The sequence below is a fragment of the Malaclemys terrapin genome, chromosome 4 (assembly GCF_027887155.1).
Source record: "Malaclemys terrapin pileata isolate rMalTer1 chromosome 4, rMalTer1.hap1, whole genome shotgun sequence".
In the NCBI taxonomy this organism is placed as follows: Eukaryota; Metazoa; Chordata; order Testudines; family Emydidae; genus Malaclemys; species Malaclemys terrapin.
The window spans coordinates 90,767,812-90,790,185 of NC_071508.1; the positions used below are offsets into that span (position 1 = coordinate 90,767,812).

Here is a 22,374-nt window from a genome sequence, read left to right on the forward strand (position 1 = left end):
AGAGGTTTCTGTGTGGGGCAATTTGGGTGTGGGCAGCTCAGTGGGAGATCTGGATGCACAGGGGCTCATTGGGGCAGGGGCAGTGGGACTCTGCAGGGAATCCAGATGATGGTCGTTGGGCTCAGCGGGGGAGGGGAGCTCTGGGTGTGGGGAGATGTGGCTTGGCAAGGGTCTGTGTGTGTGTGTGTGGGGGGGGGGTTCGGGTGCTGGGGGACTGGGGCTTGATGGGATGGGCGTCCAGGTGTAGCTGGTTGGGGCTCAGTGGGGTGGGGGTCTGGGTGTGAGGGGTTGTCTGAAGGGTCCAGGTGTAGCGGGTAGGGCTTGTCAGGGTGAGGGTTTGATGGGCCTGCTTAACGGGGGAGCCCCAGCTGCTTCTGAGGGGATGCCGCATGCTGGGCTCTCACTTTCCCCTGTGATTCCCCATCCCTCCCCTTTTCTTCTCTATCCCTCTCCGCTCAGTCCCACATTCCCCTCCCCCACCCTATTCCACTCCCTTCCTTCCCCACTGCCTCTCCCCCCCCAACCCCTTTCCCCCCCTTCCCTCACTCCCCCCACCCCCACTTACCCAGCCCCACCGCGAGCACTCACTGTTGCACAGAAGACCGGAAGGCTCCCAGCACACAGAAGGGGAGCACAACTGGCACTAGGACCTAGGAGGCTGCGTTCAGCTGCCGAGTCAGCGGAGCTGGAGATGCAGCCTCCAAGCTGAGCAGCTTTGCGTTTGCAGAAATGAGGGGGAGGCACTGGCACGTAACCCTGTGTGCCCCCCCGCATGCCTCGCCTCTATCTGGGGGGCAGCATGGGAGAAAGCACAAAAGTGCCCGTTAGAAAATTGAACGAGTGGGTGATGAAGGCTGGTATTGGCTGAGTGGAGAGGCAGGCAGGCATCATCTTGATACTGTATGAGCAGGGGCAGCTCTAGCTTTTTTGCTGCCCCAAGCATGGCAGGCAGGCTGCCTTTGGCGGGTGCCTGTGGGAGGTCCGCCAGTCCCGTGGATTTGGTGTACCTGCCGCCGAATTGCAGCCGAATCCGCGGGACCGGTGGACCTCCCTCAGGCATGCCGCCGAAGGCATGAAAACTAATGTTTTCATCGTTGAACGATGTGACAGAGTGGGAGTAGCCTAGGCCTGGCTCACTATATTGTAAGGTTTCCATCATGGACCAAATAGGGAGAGATTTGATTAGGACTGGGTGGTTAACCAGTTAACAAGGGGATTCAGCATGTTAGCTGGGAACTATTAAATGGGAGAAAGGAGGGGAAGGCTGGAAGGATGGGCAAAGAAGCTCAGGATCTCAGAGAGGTGAGACTTCTTCCCCCTTCTCCTCCCTTTCCTGTGCCACAGGGGTGCTTTGAAACTGTCCCTTATGGTGATGGGACATGAAGCTGCATAAGATGATGTAAATAAAGTACACTGTGGTGAACTTGCATAAGAGTGTGAGAGGGCTGCTTGCAAAGAGAAATCCAGGGTGAGGGAGCCCATTCTGTGACAAACATCTAGACAGTCAAGTTGCTCTCATTGCCATAATTGTGAGATATAGTGAGAAATCCTAAATTGTGGTATAGCTAAGGAGCTCTCATCTGAGAGGGTTACCCCTCCCCAGTTCTAGATGTTAAATCCTTTTTCTCTTCCCCTCTGTATCCAAACGTGCTAATGCTGAGCTTGGTGCAGGGACTATTCATGGGGACTAAGCTAAGGAATTCACGAACCCAGGCCATAGAGCAGAAGTGGAGGAGCTCTTTGGTGGCTGCTGCAACCCTGAAACAGCAATCATTCCTGCTGCTCTTGTGCCCCTACTCTGCAAGGGACAATGGCTGGTGGATCTGCATACCAGTGATTTGATTAGTCCCCCAAACCTTGCTGCACAGGGAGTTCCTACAGAGCCTCTCTGGAAGATCCAACTATCTGTTCCCCCAAGACAGCCACACTAGTTCTACTATATATGGGGTTTTATGGGGAAGGAATTGCTGATAGGTGATCCTGGAAGAAGCAGAGACTCTTCTTTAACCACTCCTATAAGAATAGGATAATGAGACTGCACATCAGTGTTCCTGAGATAACTGTTGATCTGCTGTCTTACTCTCAGAGTGGTGTGAGTTCACTCCCTATGAGGTTGGATTCCGCAAGTATGGAGTCTTTGTCCGAACAGAAGACTTTGACAGTGAGTTCTTCATGGGGCGGCTGATCCGGAAACATCCAGAGCTCAGGATCTGCTATCTGCAGGGTATGCTCTAATGCAGCTTGCTTTGAAAGGGAAATAGGAAAGCTTCATCTAGTGTCAGAACCTGCTCATGCCTCAGTTTCCCCCTTGCTCAGTTAAACAAACCACCATAACTGGTGCTCTTGAAGTACTCACCCCTTCTTGGGATCTGACTTATTAATATAAAATAACAGTTTAACTCAAAAGTAGAATCTCTCAGCTTTTTTCTCAAGGCTTAGCAGTCCATTATGCCCTCATGGGTTCCTAATACTCTTGTTGAGGTATTGCTCCTGATAAGGGTTGCGAACTTTCTAATTGCACAAAACTGAACACCCCATGCCCTGCCCCCACTCGCTCTATTCCCCCCTCCCTCCGTTGTTTGCTCTCCCCTATCCTCACTCACTTTCACTGGGGTTCGGGTGCAGGAGAGGGGTGAGGGTTCTGGCTGTGGGTGCAGACTATGGGTGGGGCCAGAAATGAGAGGTCCAGGGTGCAGGAGAGGGCTTTGGTCTGGGGCAAGGGGTTGAAGTGCTGGGATTTGATGACTCTGGCTGGGGGGTGTAGGATCTGGGGCGGGGCTGGGGCCAAGGGGTTTGGAGTGCGGGGAGGGGTGCAGGTTCCAGATGAGGGTGTGGGTTCTGGGGTGGCACCAGGGATGAGGCGTTTGGGGTGAAGGAGGAGGCTCTGGGCTGGGGCAGGGGGTTGGGGAGTGTGTGTGGGGGTGCAGGCTCTGCCTGGGGGTGTGAGTAGTGGGGAGGGGCTGTGGATGAGGGGTTTGGGGTGCAGGAGGGGGCTAAGGGCAGGGGATTGGAGTGTGAGGTGCGGGCTCTGGGAGGAGTTTGGGTGTGGGAGGGGACTTTGGGCTGGGGCAGGGGGTTGGGGTGCGGAGTCCTGGTGGTGCTTACTGCAGCTCCCAGGAAGCGGATGCCAGGCCCCTGCAGCCCTAGGCGCATGGGTGGCCAGGGAGGCTCAGCTCGCTGCCCTCACACCCACAGGCGCCACCCCCGCAGCTCCCATTGGTTGCGGTTCCTGACCAATGGGAGCTGCGGAGCCGGCACTCAGGGCAGAGGCAGCGCGTGGAGCCTCCCTGGCCACCCATGCGTCTAGGGGCTGCAAGGACCTGGCAGCCTCTTCCGGGAACTGTTTGGAGCTAGGGAAAGCCCCTGCTGCACCGCCGACCAGACTTTTAATGGCCCTTTTTGACCGGGCATTCCTGTCGAAAACCAGATGCCTGGCAACCCTACTCCTGCTCCAGGTAGGCCTTTCCCTCTGGCTCATAGGGAGAGTGTCTTCCCCACTGAACTCAAACCAGGGTCTCCTCTGGTCCCCTGCTTGTGACTTCCTGCTCCCTGCAAGGTTCTCTCCTCTTACCCTTCTGTCATGGCTTCAGGTCTCTCTCGGCACATATTGTAATAACTGAGCCAACAAACTTACACTAATTGTGAACTCATCTGTGAGAAAGCAGATAAAAGTTTATGAAATGTTCCAATCACATACAACAATCCATGTTGATGGGAAAGGTGTAAAAGGGAGACTGGCTGTGACTGATTTAGTCTAAACAAAAAGGCCTCCTAATGTAACTCCAGGGCTGTGTTAAGATCATGTCTAGTAGATGAGAAATGTGGGCCTGGAAATCAATGAACCAAAATGAGTGTGTTGGAAATTCGGCCTAATTGGTGGACAATAACTGAAAGGATGGGCTATCCTGCCCTTCTCTTCCTTTTGGGGTTCTGTAGCGGGGTGGATACCCGCTCCTGCTGTGAGGAGTTTGGAACTGCCCTGGGAGAAGGCTGAGCTGATTTGGGGAAAATGGCTGCAGGTAGGCCACGCCCCAAACAGACTCAGCTGGCCCTATAAAGGCAGGAAGCCAGAAGCTCAGACAGAGTCTCTCTGCACTCAGCAGGGAGTTAGACACAGGGTACCTGAGTGGAGCAGGGCTGGGGAAAGGCAGAGGAGCTGGGGAGCTCCAGCCTGGAAAGCCCCAGGCTGCGGCCTAGTATTAGGCCAAAGGTACTGGGGGTTGCAGCGGGCAGCCCAGAGGTAGGCCAAGGCAGCAGGTCCAAACCCAACCTTGCCTGTGATGAGTGGCCTATACTGGGAGCGGGGGCTTGATAGTGACTGGCAGTGGCCTGGTACTTAGGGTTACCATACGTCCTCTTTTTCCTGGACATGTCCGGCTTTTCGGCAGTCAAACCCCCGTCCGGGGGAAATGGGTGGGGCCAGGGCCCGTGGAGGGTCCTCTTTTTTTATTTATTAGATATGGTAACCCTACTGGTACTGAGGCGAGGTGGGGTTAGTGAGTGGGGGTTCTCCTGGGAGGGGAGACCCAGCATGTGTGGGTATTGCCAAGGGGCAGCACCCAGAGCAAGGGGCACCGGGGTCCTGGGAGGGACACGGGAGCCAGCTGAAGACAAGGTGGATCACCGGCCTGCAGAGGGTGCTCCAGGCTGGATTGAGCTAATTCCCAGGATAACCAGCAGGAGGCGCCGCAGGGGTGAATCTGACCCCTTTCAGGTCCTTAAAAGATAAGACTTTGGGGGGCAGGGGAAATCGAGCATGAGCATAATTGCTAACTGAAAGAAGGGGAAGGAGGAGTGAGCTTCACTATCCTGGCCTGCCACCTCCATTGACTCCAGAGACCCTGAGGTCCACAGTGACACCATTGGGTTTTTGTTGTCCGGAACCAGAGAGATTCTACCAGACCGTCCAAGAGAGGGGCCCCAATGACATTGCCACCTCCACTGGGTCTGGCTGAATCCCAAACACTGGGATATGAGACTGTCTCCTCACTACCCCTCGTGTCCTTTTCCTTCCCTGCCTTATTTCTTTTCTTTCCTACCCGTTTCTCTTTTCCTACTGTCTGAGTCCACCTTAGCTGGCTAAGACTATATTTTGCAACACTGTTGTGAGCCTTTGACAAAAGCTGCAGTTGTTCCCTAAGCATCCTGATGCTGGTACTTGGAATGGCTGATAAGGCCAGGTGCTGTGCCTGTGTTTTTCTAGCAATGCGGTTGCAAATGGATGCAACATCAGAGACAGAATTTGTATTTTGCATCTCTGCTATTCTCTTCTCTCCCCTTTTGTGTGTGTTTGCCTTTAGCAAACAGGATTGAACTTCAATAACAGTTCCAGCCTATCTCAATTGACCTCTTCTCTTTTCCCCAAAAGGGACAGTTATTACTATCTTTAATATAATCTAAAAGACTGTCAAACAAAGGGTTTTCCTTATAAAATCTCTCTATAGCTAAAGGAAAAGGGGATAAGAGTTATGGTTAAAATAAAAGCCTTCGTTAATACTTTACATTCCAAATGCTTTACCTGTTTTTCCTTTTTTTTTTTCTATATCTTTAATGATTTCAATCTTTTATTAAACAGTTTGTGTTTTCCATGGTGCTAAGCAAGCACTCTCTATACTAAACTCTGAACCTTGTTTAAAACTCTTCATTGTTGGACAGTTTCAGGGTCATGTTAACACCTTTGACTCTTTGGGCCCATATATGCCATCAAAATTAACACAACATATCCCAGATCTCTCTTTTGGGAGTACCCCAGACTGGGCCTCTCTGTAGAGATGTCTCCTTTAGGTCTTCCCTAATCTCCCTTTCTCTGACAGAGTAGACTCCCTTGTACAGGATGGTACTATCCCTGAGCTACCATTACCTGATGCCTGCTAACCTGACCCAACCACTGCCCGAAGCCCAACCCATCACTTTGGAAAGGGATAATTAGGCGTAGGGCTCAACTCCTCCTACAGGGCCAGCCCAGTCGGTAACAGGCAGTGACCCGATGGTAGAGCCTCTATTGACTGCACTGGGTTTAAGAAGCCTACGAGGGTGTTAAATCCTTCTTTATTTCTGTCTCCACTACCCCTTCCTCTGCCTATAGGAATGTGGGGCAGTGCCTTTGCCGCAAGTCTGGATGATATCTGTCTGAAGATGGTTGGTTCAGGACTGAGCTTTCTAGATTCTCTGAAAGATGTAATCAGAGTCATAGGTAAGGCCATTCAGTACCCCGTAAAATAGTCAGTTTTTGTTTAAAAACTGGGTTTTCTAGAGGTTTCTTTTCAGAACGATCACATAAATGTAACTCCAAAATTTAAGAAGTCCTGTGGAATGTCCAAGGACAGACAAGCCTCAGCTGGGCTGGATCATTAACACAGTTTCTCTAAAGCTGCATTCCACTCTCCTCTGTCATGTAGTTTCTCTCAACAATATGGCCTATATATTTACACAGTAGACTAAATAATAATGGTCACCATTAACTTCTCTCTCGCGCCCCACCCCCTTACCTGGTTCCATTGACTACAATATTTTGTGACATCCCTGGGCGGTAGGAAAGTGTTGTTACTCCTGTTTTACAGATAGGGAACTGTGGTACAGAAGTGCAGAGAGGTTAAGTGACTTGTCCAAGGGCATATAGGAAGCTGATGGTAGATCTGGGAATTGAACCCATGTCTCTTGAGTCCCAGTCCTGTATCCAAACTACAAAGAGAAGAAGGAAGATCCAGTGGTTAGAGTGTTAGCTGGGGACTTGAGAAACCTGAGTTCAATTCCCTTGGCCATAGACTTTCTCTGTAATGTTGGACAAGTCACACTGGGCCTCAGTTCTACATCTGTGCAAGGGGGATAATAGCACTTCCCTACCTCAAAGGGGTGCTGTGAGGATAAATACATTAAAGACTGTGAGATGCGTAGGTATTGTGGTGATGGGGAGAGGTCTAGAAGTACCTTCAATAGGTAGGTAGAAAGAACATCCTTCCTCTCACTCTGCATTTGTCATACCACAGTGTTAGATTTCCCTACGCTATTTCCCATTTGTAACCGTAAGAAATATTGTAGTGAATGTTCAGTATTTCTAGTGACCGTTGTCCCATATGAGAGCATATCCATGATGTCATATCGTTTTCATTGGCATCAGTTTGGAATGGCTACATGACTCATGAGTGAGATTTGAAAGACATCCTAAATGACGAAACTTCAGTAAAGACTCAGTTAATTTGGAAATCAGACTAATACGTTTTTACAGTGCCCACATATGTAGGGGGAAAAACAGTCATATGACATTAGTTTGAACTTTCATTTGTGAAAAGATTAGTATCTTGAAATGCTAGGTTTGAATGAGCATGCTTTTAAATATATTCTGGTTTTTATCATGGCTTGTGTTATAGATGATTGCCAAAGATTCCATTTTCGGGAAGCCACTCGGTTAAAGACTCGTCTGGTTATACCAGGGGGACCCTTATTACAAATTTTTCAGGATTTCTTCAAGTCCCGTGTCACCTCTGGGGAAACCTTCAACTTCATGCAAGGCTTGTACCTTCACAGAAATTATGTCAACAACAGGAATTTTGTAGCCTGGAAAGGTAGCCATTTTGAAATAAATCACTGTGTTTTGGATATTCTGTTAATATTTTAAAATCATGCATAACTTTAGCATTTTGGGCCAAATTCGTTGCTAGTATAAGTTTGGAACAGCTCCATTGAAGTCAGTGGAGTGCTGCCAAATTTACACCAGCAGCAGAGAATTTGATACAATCGGAGAACTTGTTGGCTATGAAATAATATCACCCAGCTGGTGATACAGACCTGTTTTCTACTTTGCTTCTGGAATATCCAGAGTGCAGGTCTGATTTTTGGTGTGGGAGTACAGAATATGTATTAGAGGTTTCTCCTTAAGGTCTCAGTGGTTGTTTCGTTTTTCCCATCTTTTTGGTAACTAAGGTGATTTTTTGGGGGGTGGGGGTGTCTGTTAGGTACACACCTTGATGCTTTTCCCAACCAGCTGACTCCCATGGAAGACAGCCTGTACTTGGTGGATGGTGGTTTTTCGATCAACTCTCCCTTTCCCGTGGTGCTCCAGCCAGAAAGAGATGTAGATGTCATCCTGTCATTTAACTACTCTTGGGATGCTCCATTTGAGGTGAGCACATTAGACAGGGAAAGAAGCATGGAAACATACATTTTTCATAACATGGATCAGTCCAAGATGTTTGAATAGGGAGTCTCCTGAAGTAGGACACGTTGTAGTAACTCTAAGGCCACTCAAGGCTTCAGTTGTCAGACCAGGCAATTCACTGTGAACTTCATGTATACATGTATACAAATGTATGTTCAGAAAATATTACATGCAGCTAGTCAAATTCAATATATATAATCTTGAAATGATTCAATTTTAATTTGTAGTATATTTTAAGGGACATAATTTATTTCCAAGTATTTTTATTTTTATCGATTTTAATATTTTCCCTAGCACCATCAAGTCTAGTTGCTGTTCAAAATATGTCTACAGAAATTGAGCTCCATCAGATTCAGTAATACAATCCATATATTAGTCAACACCTTATTTTATTGCCAGAAAAAGGTGACAGCAACACAGTGTATTACTTGTCTACGAGCCCATCATAGAATATACTGTTCACTTTTCTTCGATGTAACTTTTGAATTTTAATTATGAAAGCATTTTATTTGTTTTTAGCCAAGTGAGAAATCTGAGTCCAATCCTTCCAAGTCTAACTGTAGGTTTGGCTATGTAAAATGATAGTGACTGACTAACTTTTCTGTTTGAAATATATTACGAAAGTGTTTTTAAAAAACTTGCTAAATGTAATAATACTTAGGATGTCTACACATGTGCAGCACTTCAAAAATATTTACTGATTTTTTCACAAACTCCCTGTCAGGTAACTTATTCCCATTTTACAGATGAGGAAACCGAGGCAGAGAGGTTAAATGACTTGTTCTAGGTCAGAGAGGAAGCCAGTGGAAAAGTTCCCAAACTTGTGATTTAGAACATGCTGCCTCTACTTTATAAAATATTTGCTACATAACATAAATTAATTATGAAAATTGAATAGTTTGTAGTAGTGCCATAAATATAATCGTTAGAAGAAAAATATTCTCTATTTTTCTGTTTTCGCTGGGTAAAACAGGACCTAACATTTGACTTTTGTTCTGTGACCACAGGTTTTACAGTTGACTCAGAAATACTGTGAAGAACAGGAAATCCCCTTTCCACAAATCATCTTGAGTGAGGAAGATGAGAAGAAACCAAAAGAATGTTACATGTTTGTGGATAATGAAAACCCAAAAGCTCCCATAGTGCTTCACTTCCCACTGGTGAATGATACATTCCGGAAATACAAAGCACCGGGTAAGGGAATGTGCATCAAGATCCTATGATTAAGGTATTCGGGTATGATTAGCCAGCTAGAATGTGAGACTGGCTGAACTTTCCTAACCATAAAATGTATGCAGTTATAGCTGTGTTGGTCCTAGGATATTAGAGAGACAAGGTGGGTGAGGTAATCTTTTATTGGACCCATTTCTGTTGGTGAGAGAGACAAGCTTTTGAGCTTACACAGAGCTCTTCCTCGGGTTTTAGACCTGCCCTGAAGAAAAAAAGATAATACCTCACCCACCTTGTCTCTCTAACCATAAAATATCACAGCTTTCCCTTACCTAGTTCCCTGTAAGCTATTGAGCTCTATTACTTTTTTACAGAAAGAGCAACAGAAGTGTTTCATTTTGGTGAAGGGAGGAACAGGGCTGTCCCAAAAGCTATGTAAAGTGTGGGGGAATCTAAATAGACAATTATTTGCTCCTTTATGAACCAACTCTTTCCTTACCAAGTAGTTCTGCCACATATAATGGCTAGATGTAGATGTGAACTAATATTTCTGGGGTTTATCCTGATGGTGTGATGGTCACTGTATTTGCATTATAAAGAGGTCTGAAATACAATCAGTTAGCGTTGCCTCAAGGATTATAATTTAGGAATTCCCAGCCATTTTTCCACCTGAGAACCTGAAACACCTTTTTACTCATAGAACCCCATTAGTCATTTTAAAATCAAGTTTAGTTACAATAGAAGGCATGGGGGCCTTTTTCTATATTATGGTAACACGTGTTAAAGCCCAAGTGGCCCTGTCTATATTAGGGTGTTAAAAACACACCTGTTATCCTAATGTGGGCGGCCCCTTCCAGGAAGAATTAACTTTATTACCTTGAAGTCCGGTTAGTATTTCTCACCTCAAAATTATAGCTTAATCCTGTAGTGTGCCATACTGTGATTTATTGCAACAAAACAATTTTTTTCTCTTTAATCTGTGTTTTTTGGAGGGTGGTGGAAGTATGAAGTGGAGATGGTACTTTGGCTCAAAGTTTGAAAGCTAAAGTATTGTGACCCTACTCTGAAGTGCTGAAATCTCTTCTCATGCAATTCCTGACCAGGAGAGTGAGCAAAAGTTGACACCTGCTTAGTTGATCTGTGACCTTCATTGGTGATTCAATTAAAGGGTTCTAGTAAGACTTTCACAGTTTATTTTTCTCTGGTTTCAGGAATAGAACGCGAGTCAGAAGATGAGAAATCCTTTGGTGATTTTGTCATTGCGGGAAAAGACTCTCCTTACCGCACGCTAAACTTCACCTTTGAGCCCTATGACTTTGACAGGCTGGTGGAAGTGAACTGCTACAATGTTCTGAACAACAAGGACATACTCCTAAAGGCCCTAAATTTGGCTCTGAGCAGGAGGAAGCTGAAGAAGGGCAATGGGCAATGAGAACCTTCTTGGCATAGGACATAGATGGACTGCAATGCACCAAAGACATATGGTTCAAGTACTCCTGAGGGAATTCTGTGCCACTATGGATGCATAATTAATAAGCCACGCATAGTTTTAATTTTTTATGCAGAAAACAGCTTTTGCCGGAAAGTTTCTGCAGTTGTACCTTTTGCTCACTAGAGAGCGCTGTGGTGATAGAACAGAGCAGCAGCTCCTGGCCAGCTAGGGAAGAGAGAGCACCTGCAGAGCCTTCTTCACAGCGCATGTTGGGCTAGGTCAGGAGACAGGGCTATGGGGAGACAGACAGTGTGGGGCTCCTGGGGCTCAGACAGGGGCTCATAATGGTTAGTGGGGGAGGACAGACTGGGGCAGGGGGTGACTGGAAGTGCAGGTGCAGGGTCACGGGGGGAGGGAAGTGCAGGGCTACATAGTGACAGGGAGATGGCTGAGTTGGGGGCTCAGAGACACTTGGGAGGCTGTGCAGGGCCACATGGGGACGTGGGGGAGTGGGCATCTGAGTGGGGGAGGAGAGACACACACACACAGCATGTGCAAGGACACATGGGGACAGGGGCAGATGTGCCTGAAGATACAGGTCAGCCAGGGTCTGCATGGGGGAAGCTCCCTAACAATCAATTCCTGTCCTCCCCAAAAAACCTGTTCCATACTTTTCCCACCCATACCCAATAACCCTCCAAGTTTACACGCAGGCTCCTCCCCAGCAATTTACTTCCCTCTCCCTCACCTCCTCCATTACCCCCGACTCCCCCAAGCCTTTGCTCTGCTTCTGAGGGGTGCAGGAAATACAGTTATGTATTGTAGTTTAAATGAATTATTACTCAGTTATGTATTAATATCCCTAGTAAGAAATCTATTTCTCAAAAAACATTTTCTGAATCTTTTTTGTTTGTTGTCTGTATTGTTACAGACATACTTGCTGACAGGTATTTTGAAATAAATGACCAAAAATAATTGAAAGTGGTGTGATTATATTGTGTTATGACAAATAAAATATGCAGAATTTTGCAGAATTTTAAAATATTGTGTGCAGAATTTTTAATTTTTTTGGTGCAGAGTTCCCCGGGAATAAAGTAGGAATGCTGATGGGTAAAGTAGCTGCAAGCCACTTTCATCTGAGTGGGAGCACAGTTAAATTCCCTACATTTCACACTGAAAACTTACAACCGATATGGTGTAACCCCCAACCTCTTTTGTACTCCACTACAGTTTGTAAAACCCAAAGAGATGACAATAGTTGTCTTTCATTGCCAAATGTTCAGTACCGAGAAACCAAACTAGGTGTACGTTTTGAGGGGAAAGGAGTTCCTCTCTTGATATTCAGCACAGTCACAGATGCATCAAAGTTCCAGCTGTGCAGGGTGATACAGATGCTTATGTGAGGTGTAACAATCCTGATCTGATGATACATGTTTTTAGTTATGGGTCTCTGGGGAGAAGAGGATGCTGAAGTGTGGGTGATGTAGACAAGTGAACATTGGGGACTAGATTGGTTAAGGCCACAAAACTCCTTCTGTATTGTGACCCATCTAGGATTTGAAGCCAGGTTGCCAGAGGTGAGTTGTAAGTAGAAGTCCAATCAGGAACTGTGCCGAGTCCTGGAGAAAGATCCTGGTTTGTTGGCAGAGACTCCTCGGTTCAAGGCATGGATAAAGTGGGCACATTCCTCTACACAGCCTAACTCAGTCTATGCCAGAGTTCCTTTTAAAATCTGCTGCATGTAATACTTCAAGTGTTGATTTTGACCAATAAAACACCTTGATGGCTCGGTCCTAGCAACTTCAGAGATGGTCTCTCTCCTTGTGATACCAGAGCAATTGCTCGAATTCCTCTCTAATGTAATTGGGAAGGCACTGGGAGTTCTTAGGAAAGGATCTTTGACTCTGGAAATTGCTTCCTGCTGCTGCTGCAACTTGGCTCACCAGAGCCTGCAATTGGTCATTTTCAGATGCTGCAAGAACTCATCAGTTTGTTTTCCTCAGACTTTTCCTGGGGCGGAGGAAAGGAGGCTATTTTTCTACAGGTGGGTAGATTTAGGGAAGTCTATTTTATTTTAAGATATTTGGGTCAAGGCCTTGTTTAGAATTTTATTTTGTTAGTGTGATGCAGCTAGTGCTTGTGATAGGTGCAACTACTAAATGTGAATAAATAGAATGAATGTGAACTGCTGCTGTTATATTGTGGGGTGAAATTACCTCATTTTGCAGAGAGTTTTTAAGATGCGACTTTCAGGGCACGTCTAATCAAAACAAAGTTTTTGGGGAATAAGCACTATTCACACGTATGGTGTTTACTTTGAACTGAATGTACTGATTGTGTATTTGAACTGTCATGACAGAAGTTTGATGTCCCCATTCAAAGCAGACCATAGTGTAGTGGTAACTTTTCAAGAACATTTTGCTACTTCATTTCTATAAAGAAAAGGATATTTTCTGTATTTCCTTTTAATTAAATAAAAAGAATTTTGCTAACATGCCACTTCTTAGGCCACAAGGCTGAAGTGGAGGGTTTTTTCTTTACTGATTGTTGCTTGTTCAACTTAAACCGGAGGAGAAAGAACTATTCTTAAGTGCCTTCTGGTCAAAGGTAAGTAATAACAGTAAATAGAATAATACCTAGCTCTTACGATAATACTTTTTATCAGTAGATCTCAAGGCCCTTTATGAAGAAGGGTCAGTATCATTATCCCCATTTTACAGATAGGGAAAGTGAGGCACAAAGGGGAAGTGACTTGCCCAAGATCATCCAGAAGGCAGTAGCAGAACCAGGACTAGAACCTGGGTCTCCTTAGTCTCAGTCCAGTTGTCTATTCACTAGGGAGTACTGCTCAAATATAATATAATTATAAAAATATAATCAATCTGCACTCCAGGAATCTTGCTTTTTAGAGTTCAGAGTACAAAATAACTGCAGTTCTGAGCTGTTAAACTTCCTTCCTGCCAGGCTGCATCCTCAACTCTTATGTCCTTTTCTCCAGCTGAGGCATGATGAGAATCACCAATTCAGTGCTACCTCTTTTTTCATTATTTCCAATGCAGACTGGTTTTCTTTGCAGGATTGGGAAGTCTATCACGTTTTTTTATCATCAATTACTTTAGAAGATTAATTTTATTATTGTTTTCTACATAAGTTTATACATATTCTTGACTGGGCTTTAAGAAAGCCTTACATCCAGGTTAGGCCTTGTGATGTTTGGCCCGGGAAGGCAGGATACTTCCCTCTCCAAATTGGACCTTTTTCTTCCTTTGCGAATCTTAAATAAACCAGTGTCTGTTTCTTGCAGTTTTCCCTTTCTCCCAGCAGGTGCTCAGGTACCATGGTGAGGGGTATATATATAAACCTAGATTGATATAAATGGGAAGGCAACAAGTACTCTCCTCAAAGCTAGGTCTCCCTAGGCTTCCTAAACACTTCACACATCCACTCTCCATTCCAGAGCAGCAGGACTTCATGTCTGAAGCAAGGGTCCTTTATGCTCCCACTGATCAGTAAATTAGCACATAAGCACTTCATGTAGGATTCCATCACATTTTTGTAGGAAGATAAATCCTTCTCTGTGGACCTTGGGCTGCAGAACGCTCTGCAACATGTATTGATATGCTGCCCTGTCTCTTTAAAAGGCTTCCTGTTCTGCAGGAAGAGCAACTCTGGAACTTGGTTATTCAGTAGAATTCACCCTGCAGGGCAGGAGAGATTTTAAAGGGCCAGCTGTACTGTGTAAAATTCTGGATCTTTGTAGGTTGTCTCTGGGGGAGGAGGAATCTATGATGCAGCATCTGGGTATGTTCTAAATATAACTTTTATTTATACCAGCATCCTAGTCCTGGCAGGTGAGTGGGGACAAAGAGCATGCAAGCAATCTCTTCTCACAGGAATACCAGCTCAGTTCCAAGAGAGCAATATTGCTAGAAGAATTTGACTATACATAAAGGCAGAGAGCAAAAACTGCTGCTCACACAGCTCCCTCTACCTGGAACCTTACATAACCCAGACTAACTGTACAGCCAATACCAAATATTTGCTCACACGCTAAGTAAGAGAACTTGAAAGACCGTAATAGTGCCACCTGATGACATCTCCCATAACCATAGGAAACCTGCAGTCCTTGATGATTCTCACTGTCCCTAGAAGATTACTTGATTTTAGTAAAGCTTTTGACGTAGTCCCACATGACATCCTCGTAAGAAAAACTAGAAAAATGTGGTTTAGATGAAATTACTATAAGGTGGATGCACAACTGGTTGAAAGAGTGTGGTCAAAGAGTAGTTATCAATAGTTTGTTCTCAAACTGGGAAGGTTTATCTAGTGGGGTCCCGTGGGGGTCAGTCCTGGGTCCATTACTAATCAATATTTTAATTAATGACATGAATAATGGAGTGGAGAGTGTGCTTATAAAATTTGCAGATGACATCAAGCTGGAGGGGGTTGCAAGCACTTTGGAGGGGACAACATTAGAAGTCAACAGGACCATGGCAATTTGGAGAATTGGTCTGAATTCAACATGATGAAACTCAGTGGAGCCAAGTGCAAGGTACTACACTTAGGAAGGAAAAAGCAAATGCACAGCTATAAAATGGGGAATAACTGGCTAGACAATAGTATTACTGAAAAGGATCTGGGAGTTATAGTGGATCACAAATTGAATGTGAGTCAAAAATGTGATGCAGCTGCAAAAAAGGCTAATATCATTCTCGGGTGTATTAATAAGAGATATTGGAGATAATTGTCCTGCTATATTCGGCACTGGTGGGGACTCACTTGAGTACAGTGTCTGCTTCTGGGCTCCACCCTTTAGGAAAGATGAGGACAAATTAGAGAGAGTCCAGAGGAGAGCAACAAAAATGTTGAAAGGTTTAGAAAACCTGATGGAGGAGGAAAGGTTACAAAAACTGGGCATGTTTAGTCTTGAGAAAAGAAGATACAGGGGGGACCTGATAAGTCTCAAATATGTTACGGGCTATTATAAAGAGGACGGTGATCAATTGCCTTACCTTCAGTGGACATGGAAAACAAGAAGTAATGGGCTTAATCTGCAGCAAGAGAAATTTAGGTTAGAGAGTAGGAAAACCTTTCTAACTGAAAGGGTAGTTTAACTCTGGAACAGGCTTCCAAGGGAGGTTGTGGAATCCACATCACTGGAGGTTTTTAAAAACAAGTTGGACAAACACCTGTCAGGGATGGTCTAGGTTTACCTTCTTGAAGTCACTTCCTGCTCTCCATTTCTATGATTCTGTAGAGGCCAATACACTGCAGTGTATGTATATTACAAACAGCTAGTTTGGGCATCAGGGTCCTGATTTTCCTTTCGTATATCTCCATATTTAATATATCTCATAGAGTTGGAAGGGACCTTAAAAGGTCATAGAGTCCAGTCCTCTGCCTTCGCTAGCAGGACCAAATACTGATTTTTGCCCCAGATCCCTAAGTGGCCCCCTCAAGGATTGAACTTACAACCCTGGGTTTAGCAGGCCAATGCTCAAACGACTGAGCTATCCCTCCCCCCTCATATTGCTCCCAGGAATTTGAGGAAGGGATGTTCTAAAACACTGCTGTTCAATGTTAGATACTGGCAGCATGCCAATAGCACTCATGCTGCCCTAGGAAGTAGAAATTGCAGTACTAGATCTGTACCCTGTTAAATACCATAGGCAGAGCTCTGTTTACTCTATGATCCTAAAGCTGCAGAACTTGCTGTGGAATCTCATTGTGACAGTTTGGATATCAGCATTGTTAACTATCTCCCCTCACTCATTCTGGAGACTAATTCAGCTAATGTGTTTATTGCATGATTGCCCATTCCTCGATGAAAACAGAAGACCTCAGAAAAAGCAGCACTGGTTGGCATTCGTAAGGTAGGGGAGCTTTCACCCCATATTAATATTCTCACTCATGCATATAGGAAACCATACAGAGGTACAAAATAGGAAAATCCCAATTTTTTTTTAACTGTCTGGGAAAGGCTTTGAGCTAGCAACACTACCCCTTTCCCTTTCTGTATGCACTTGCCTTCTTTACAGCAGTGGAAGATAAACAGGTTTGGTAGAGCTAGGGACCAAGGTAGGGAATCAGACTGCAGGAACCAGGGGATGGAAAGCCATTTTATTTGGGTACTCATTTGCTGATGGTCCTTGCTAATTAGAGCAAAGCTGTTGGTATGGGCTCCTTTGTTGCGTGTTTGTTTCATCAAACCCACAGCAACAACTGTTTTAATATGTTGTGTTTATTTTTTTTTATTAACTGTTTCAGACTATTTGTGTGTGTATGTATATGTATTACACATATACAAGAATAAGTTAAAGGAACACTAAGGTTGTAAAGATAAGCACTCAAGAGTTAAGAAATGACCAAATTAAGGTTGCCCATGAAATCTTAATTTGGCCCCCTTATAGGTGTGCATTATAATAGTCATTAATTACATGATCTCATTCCATTTTTTTTCTCACATGACCCCTGCCTCATTCAGAGCACTGGATGGATGGTGATCATTTAATGAGCTGCTATTCAATATTTTCTTTTCTCATTATTCAACGAGTGACATCAGATCTTATTTACTGCACAGTATTCAAACCCTGTTCTGAAGACAGAATGAATTTCCTCATGGGCTTTTTTTATGGTGGTTGTCACTGCAGTATCGGAGTGCTTCACAAACATTATTTGATTTATCTTCACAACACCTCTGTCAGATGAAGGCAACTGTTATCCTCATTTTACAGGTGGGGAGCTGAGGCACAGAGATTAAAGTAAAAAGTGTCCACTAAATTGGGTGCCTCATCTGAGATGCCTAGGGACCTGGTCTTTTAGAGAACTTAGCACTATATATGTTCAACGCACAGCCCCCATTGACTGACTACAGTTGCAGCTGTGAGTGTTCAGCACTTCTGCAAATCAAACCCCTGGGTTTCCAGTCAGGCACTCAGGATAGGAGAAACAGAATTTGTGACCACCTGTGCATAGTTTGGTTGAAGTGATTTGCCCAGCATCAAAATTCTGTGACTGAAGCAGAAATAGAATCCAATGATCTAAGCCAGCATTGAACTGAGGGACTGGGTGGACCCCACGTCTCTTGGTCAGCGCATGGTGCTACCCACCTTGCATGTCCCCTGTCTCCAGGAGGTGAGGGCAGCCTTGCCTCCTGATTCTCTTGCTTTCTTTGAGCAGGTCCTGTGGGTGATTGCTCCCTGCCCACCCCTCTAGAGCTCCCCATTGGGCTCCTGCCCTGCCATCCTCTCTGGCAACCCTAAACAGGCCACCTGTGCCAGCTGCCCAACATCCAGCTGGTCTGCCTCTGAACTGTGCCCAGAGAACATCTGTATGTGATCTTGCTTCATACCATCCCCTTCCTTGCCCTTGTTATTAGAGGGCTTTCCCTTCACCCTCTCCCCTGGTTCTTGTCATGCAGACAGAAAGCAGAAGACCAGAAGTCTGAAGTGCAGACAATTCAATGTTTATTGAGGTTAGTTCCAAGCAAACATATCCATAGCTCTACGGACCGGCAGAATCTGTTTTCCAGTGTTCCGTTCCCAGCTCTGATGCCACAGAGCCTTTATTCCATGTCACCCTTCCCCATTCCCTATTCCCCCCCCCTCCTCCTCCTTAGCAGGCCCAAATATATCTTCAGTGCACGCCCCTAGTCACACCCCTTACAACTTATGGTCATGTTCCATTTGGGAGGGTCATGAGTTGGGGTCTTCGTCCCACCCTTTTGTACCCCATGGGAGGGGTAAGGAGTGAGGTTGTGCTCTGGCCAAGGCCAGGCCTTTCTTCGGCTTTTAGTGTTTCTTATGCCTCCCCCGCAACCTCCCTTGCCCCTCCTAACTGGTTACTTGGCCTTATCTTGACATAAGGAGTTGAGGCAGTCTTCAAGTGTGTGCTCATATCTTACATTCCCACCATGCCCAGTAACACTTTAACTGCTCTTATCTATTTCCATTATACTAACAAACCCATCTGGTTTAGGCAAAAGCAACATTTACAGTGCCTGTCTTTGTTTTTAGTAAGAATCCCTTTGTTCACACACATTAGTATAAGATATGAGTATCAAAAAATCAAACCCAAAATTCTATCCCAGGCTAACAAACAGGCTTATATGCTAACACTTGTGTCCCATCCTGACACCATGTGGTGGGACCTGCTACCACCTGAGGAAGGTAAGGGACTCCGGTGGGCCAGTCTATTTTGGTCCCAGGGCCCACCGGAGATATTAGTTGGCAGTTCCTCCATGTGGCCATGAGCACGGGCATGTACTTGGTGCAGTTCATGAACTCCCCTAACACCTGTCCCTTTTGTGGAGAGAGGGAAATGCTAGCATACATATATGTAGGATGTGTCAGGTTGAAGCCCCTCTTCCGGCTTCTTCAGAACCTCTCACTGAGGTTCTAGTTGCACTTTTCCCTGCACCTCCTGATTGATGCACGTTCAATCCGTGGCCTCACAAATTGTGGGACCTCCTCGATAACCTCTTCCTGGCACTGGCTAAGATGGCTGTCCATCACACCAGGAGGAGGAAGCATGGTTCAATCAAGTTTCCTGGCAGAGTTCCTCTGGGCAGTGTCCACTGACTTCTAAGACATCTTTGAGGGGCAGTGGGTGCTGTCCAGGGTCCTCTGATTTTTAACCTTTGACCTCACTCCTGTTCCTGTTTTTTCATTTGTTGTCCCACGTTCTCACTTGTGGTCTGGGCTTAGTGGTTCCTCCCCCTTAGCTAAGGGGGCAAGCCTTTAGTTTTGGATGGCCTTAGACCTGCCTGTCTCAGATCAGCAAATAGTACACATGGTCCTACTTCTGCAACAAACAAGGCAGGGGTCCTGCGGGAAGTAGCATCCTTTATTGCAGGGGTTCTCAGCCTTTTTCTTTTGGAGGCCCCCCCAACATGCTATAAAAATTCTAGAGACCGCCTGTGCCATGACAACTGTTTTTCTGCATATAAAAGCCAGGGCCAGCATTAGGGGTTAGCAAGCAGGGCAATTGCCTGAGGCCTCACGCCACAGGCGGACATGTGAAGCTAAGTTGCTCAGGCTTCGGCTTCAGCTCCAGGAGGTGGGGTTTCGACTTTCTGCCATGGGCCCCAGCAAGTCTAATGCTGGCCCTGTTTGGCAGACCCCCTAAAACCTGCTCATGATCCCCGCCCCCAGTGGGACCTGGATCCCTGGTTGAGAACCACTGCTTTAATGTACAAACTTGGTTTTTTCTCAGAGCACTATCTAGCCTGTGCACTGATGAGGCAAACGTTTGTAGAAAAAAATAGTATGTGATCATGTAGTTAAAGAATGTGCATAATGCATATGCACAAGGGGTGTGAATTAAGGTAGCACAGTCTGGACATTTTCTAACTTCTGAGTGATTGGCTTTGCAATTGGAATGTTATTTCAGTGTAGATTTTTGTGTGTAATTTCCTAGGTTTTAAAACCAATTAAACTGCAAAACGTGCAGATTATCCTCAACATGGGTCATCAGCATGGTTGAAATCTTCACATCCACTGCACAGCTCTCTGCCACTGATCAAACCAAGTAACTGATAGCAATAGTAGATTGCCATCCTCTTCGTGTAGCCCAGCATTAGAGGGGGATGAGACACACACTTTGCCAGTGGGTTTCACAGATGCTTGCTGACAGCAGAGGAATGGTGAAAGTCAGGAATTTTGGGTTCTAGTCCAAGTTCTGTGGGGAATGTATCTAATGGTCATAGACCTTTTGCCCCATCCATTCCAGCCTGTATCTGTCACTTTCCATGCCCAGTGTCAGCTCATCCTAATCTCACATAGACGATCTCAGTCTCCTACCCCAAGCCCCTCATCTCAGTCTTCCTTGACCAGCCAGTCCCAATATCCCCTTCAGGGCTCCCTATTGGAGTCCAGGTCTTCTCTCCACCCTGGCTCTTCATCCCAGATTCCCTCCCTGGGTTTCTTGTCCAGCCAGTCGCCTCCTCCCTCCCTAGGCTTCTCATCTAATCCATCTTCCATCCCCACTCTTCTTGTTCTGGTCTCACTTGTGGATTCCTCATCTGACTTCAATCTCTCCCACCCCTACTCCAAGTTCCAGTCTCTCTTCTAGGCCCCTTGATGCCCCGTGAAGTAAACTTTTGCATTATTCCCAGCAAAAGGAAACAATTTAGCATACATTTTGATATCACAATTCCTGGTTGAAGGAGAGCTAAAACACTTGTCTGTGCTTAAATGATCTCTGTTAACAAAACTTGACTTGTGCTGCTGTAGTTGGTAGAGGTGAGCCTCAGTCACAAAATTCAGCTCTGGAAGTGGGTCCAAAATTGGGGGATTCCTGTCTGGTATTCTGATTTGGGTCCATTTCCACCCCCTTTGAGTTTGTAAATCTGCATCTACTAATTTTCCCAAGCATTATCCTACTTCCTTTTGCTAGATTTGTGTGGAAAAATCTCTCTTGTAATCCATCAATGCCTCACTGACAGGTATACCATCCTTCTTTAAATAACAGCAAATTACAACTTGTTGCAAGGGTGTTGCTTTGGAATATAGCCTTCTGAGTTTTGGGAGGCGGTGATATGTTATGATGAAAGAAAAATGCTCCTCTTCGCATCTAACCTGCAACACTTGCTCGTGTAGATGAAAGCAGAGTGCCAGTAATGTCTGATGTGCTGAACTGTGATGGTTTTATCCTACATACAAATGGGCACTATGTGGAAACCACATGAACTTCTTACTTATGATCAGCAGGTATAAAATGTGTAGGGCAAGTGTATCAACCCCGTGTGCCATGCGGTATTCTCCCTTATGATTCTGCCATGCTCACAGAATTTACTATAGGTGGTTTTAGTCCTAGTGTAAGGATCAGTTCTTAAAGTATCAAAAGTTGTACACAAGGTCTGCTTAGAACAGTGGGAAACAATGGGGAACAAAACCAGTGTCCTGCCCCTTCTCTAGCATTTTCAATACAATGATCTCAAAGTCCTTTACAGTCATAAATAAACTTTTCCTCAAAACACCCCTAAGAAGTAAATAGGTATTACTGTTCTCATTTTACTGATGGTTTAACTGTGAGTGCAGCTTATTGTACCACACAGCTGACCGGAACTGCCTCTTCCCGCCTGACATGTTTCTGACTCACTTGGCCCCTGTCTCCAGTAGCTGGGGCGGTAGTGGGCCACCCCCCACTCAGGCCCTGCTGCTGAGGACAGGGACTGAGCGAGCCGGAGCCCCCTGTCTCCTTCCAGCGTGCTGCTCCGCCCTTGTCTCTAGCAGCCAAGCTCGGGCAGGGAATGGGCCACTGCTGCCTCCCAGCCAAGTGCTCTCAGGCAGAAGCAGCTCTGTCCCTCTCTCGACTTGGCTGCCAGGGAGAGCGGTGAACGTGGCAGTGGGGAGGCGCAGGGAGAGAAGGACAGAGCCCCTCTCTCTCTTCCTGCCTCCAGCAGGCCAATCTGGGAGGGCACTTGATCCTCCATACCACCCCTACGCATTGCCTCTGTTGTACCAAATGTGATACTTTGACTGTTACTGTGTCTGCTGTAATCCTTGTCGGGTTGCCTCATCATAGGTTTCTGTTATGAGCTTTGAGGACAGGGCCTGTCTTTTTATCATGTTGTATGTACAGCACCTAGCATAATGAGGCCCTGACCTATGATTGG

General features: G+C 45.7%; 1 protein-coding gene across 2 annotated transcripts in view; it reads left to right on the forward strand.

The window, feature by feature from the left end:
• Window positions 1–11,793, forward strand: part of PLA2G4F (phospholipase A2 group IVF) — a 36,371-nt gene extending 24,578 nt beyond the window's left edge. Inside the window, exons 15-20 of one of the 2 annotated variants that reach the window (XM_054028594.1) lie at window positions 2,087–2,224; window positions 6,086–6,193; window positions 7,368–7,562; window positions 7,953–8,119; window positions 9,163–9,349; window positions 10,537–11,793. In XM_054028594.1, coding sequence (XP_053884569.1) covers window positions 2,087–2,224; window positions 6,086–6,193; window positions 7,368–7,562; window positions 7,953–8,119; window positions 9,163–9,349; window positions 10,537–10,757 — 1,016 coding nt within the window. In that variant the 3' untranslated portion in view covers window positions 10,758–11,793. The remainder of the gene's footprint in view (window positions 1–2,086; window positions 2,225–6,085; window positions 6,194–7,367; window positions 7,563–7,952; window positions 8,120–9,162; window positions 9,350–10,536) is intronic. The other variant, XM_054028595.1, reaches the window with a different exon arrangement.
• Window positions 11,794–22,374: the final 10,581 nt, after the last annotated feature.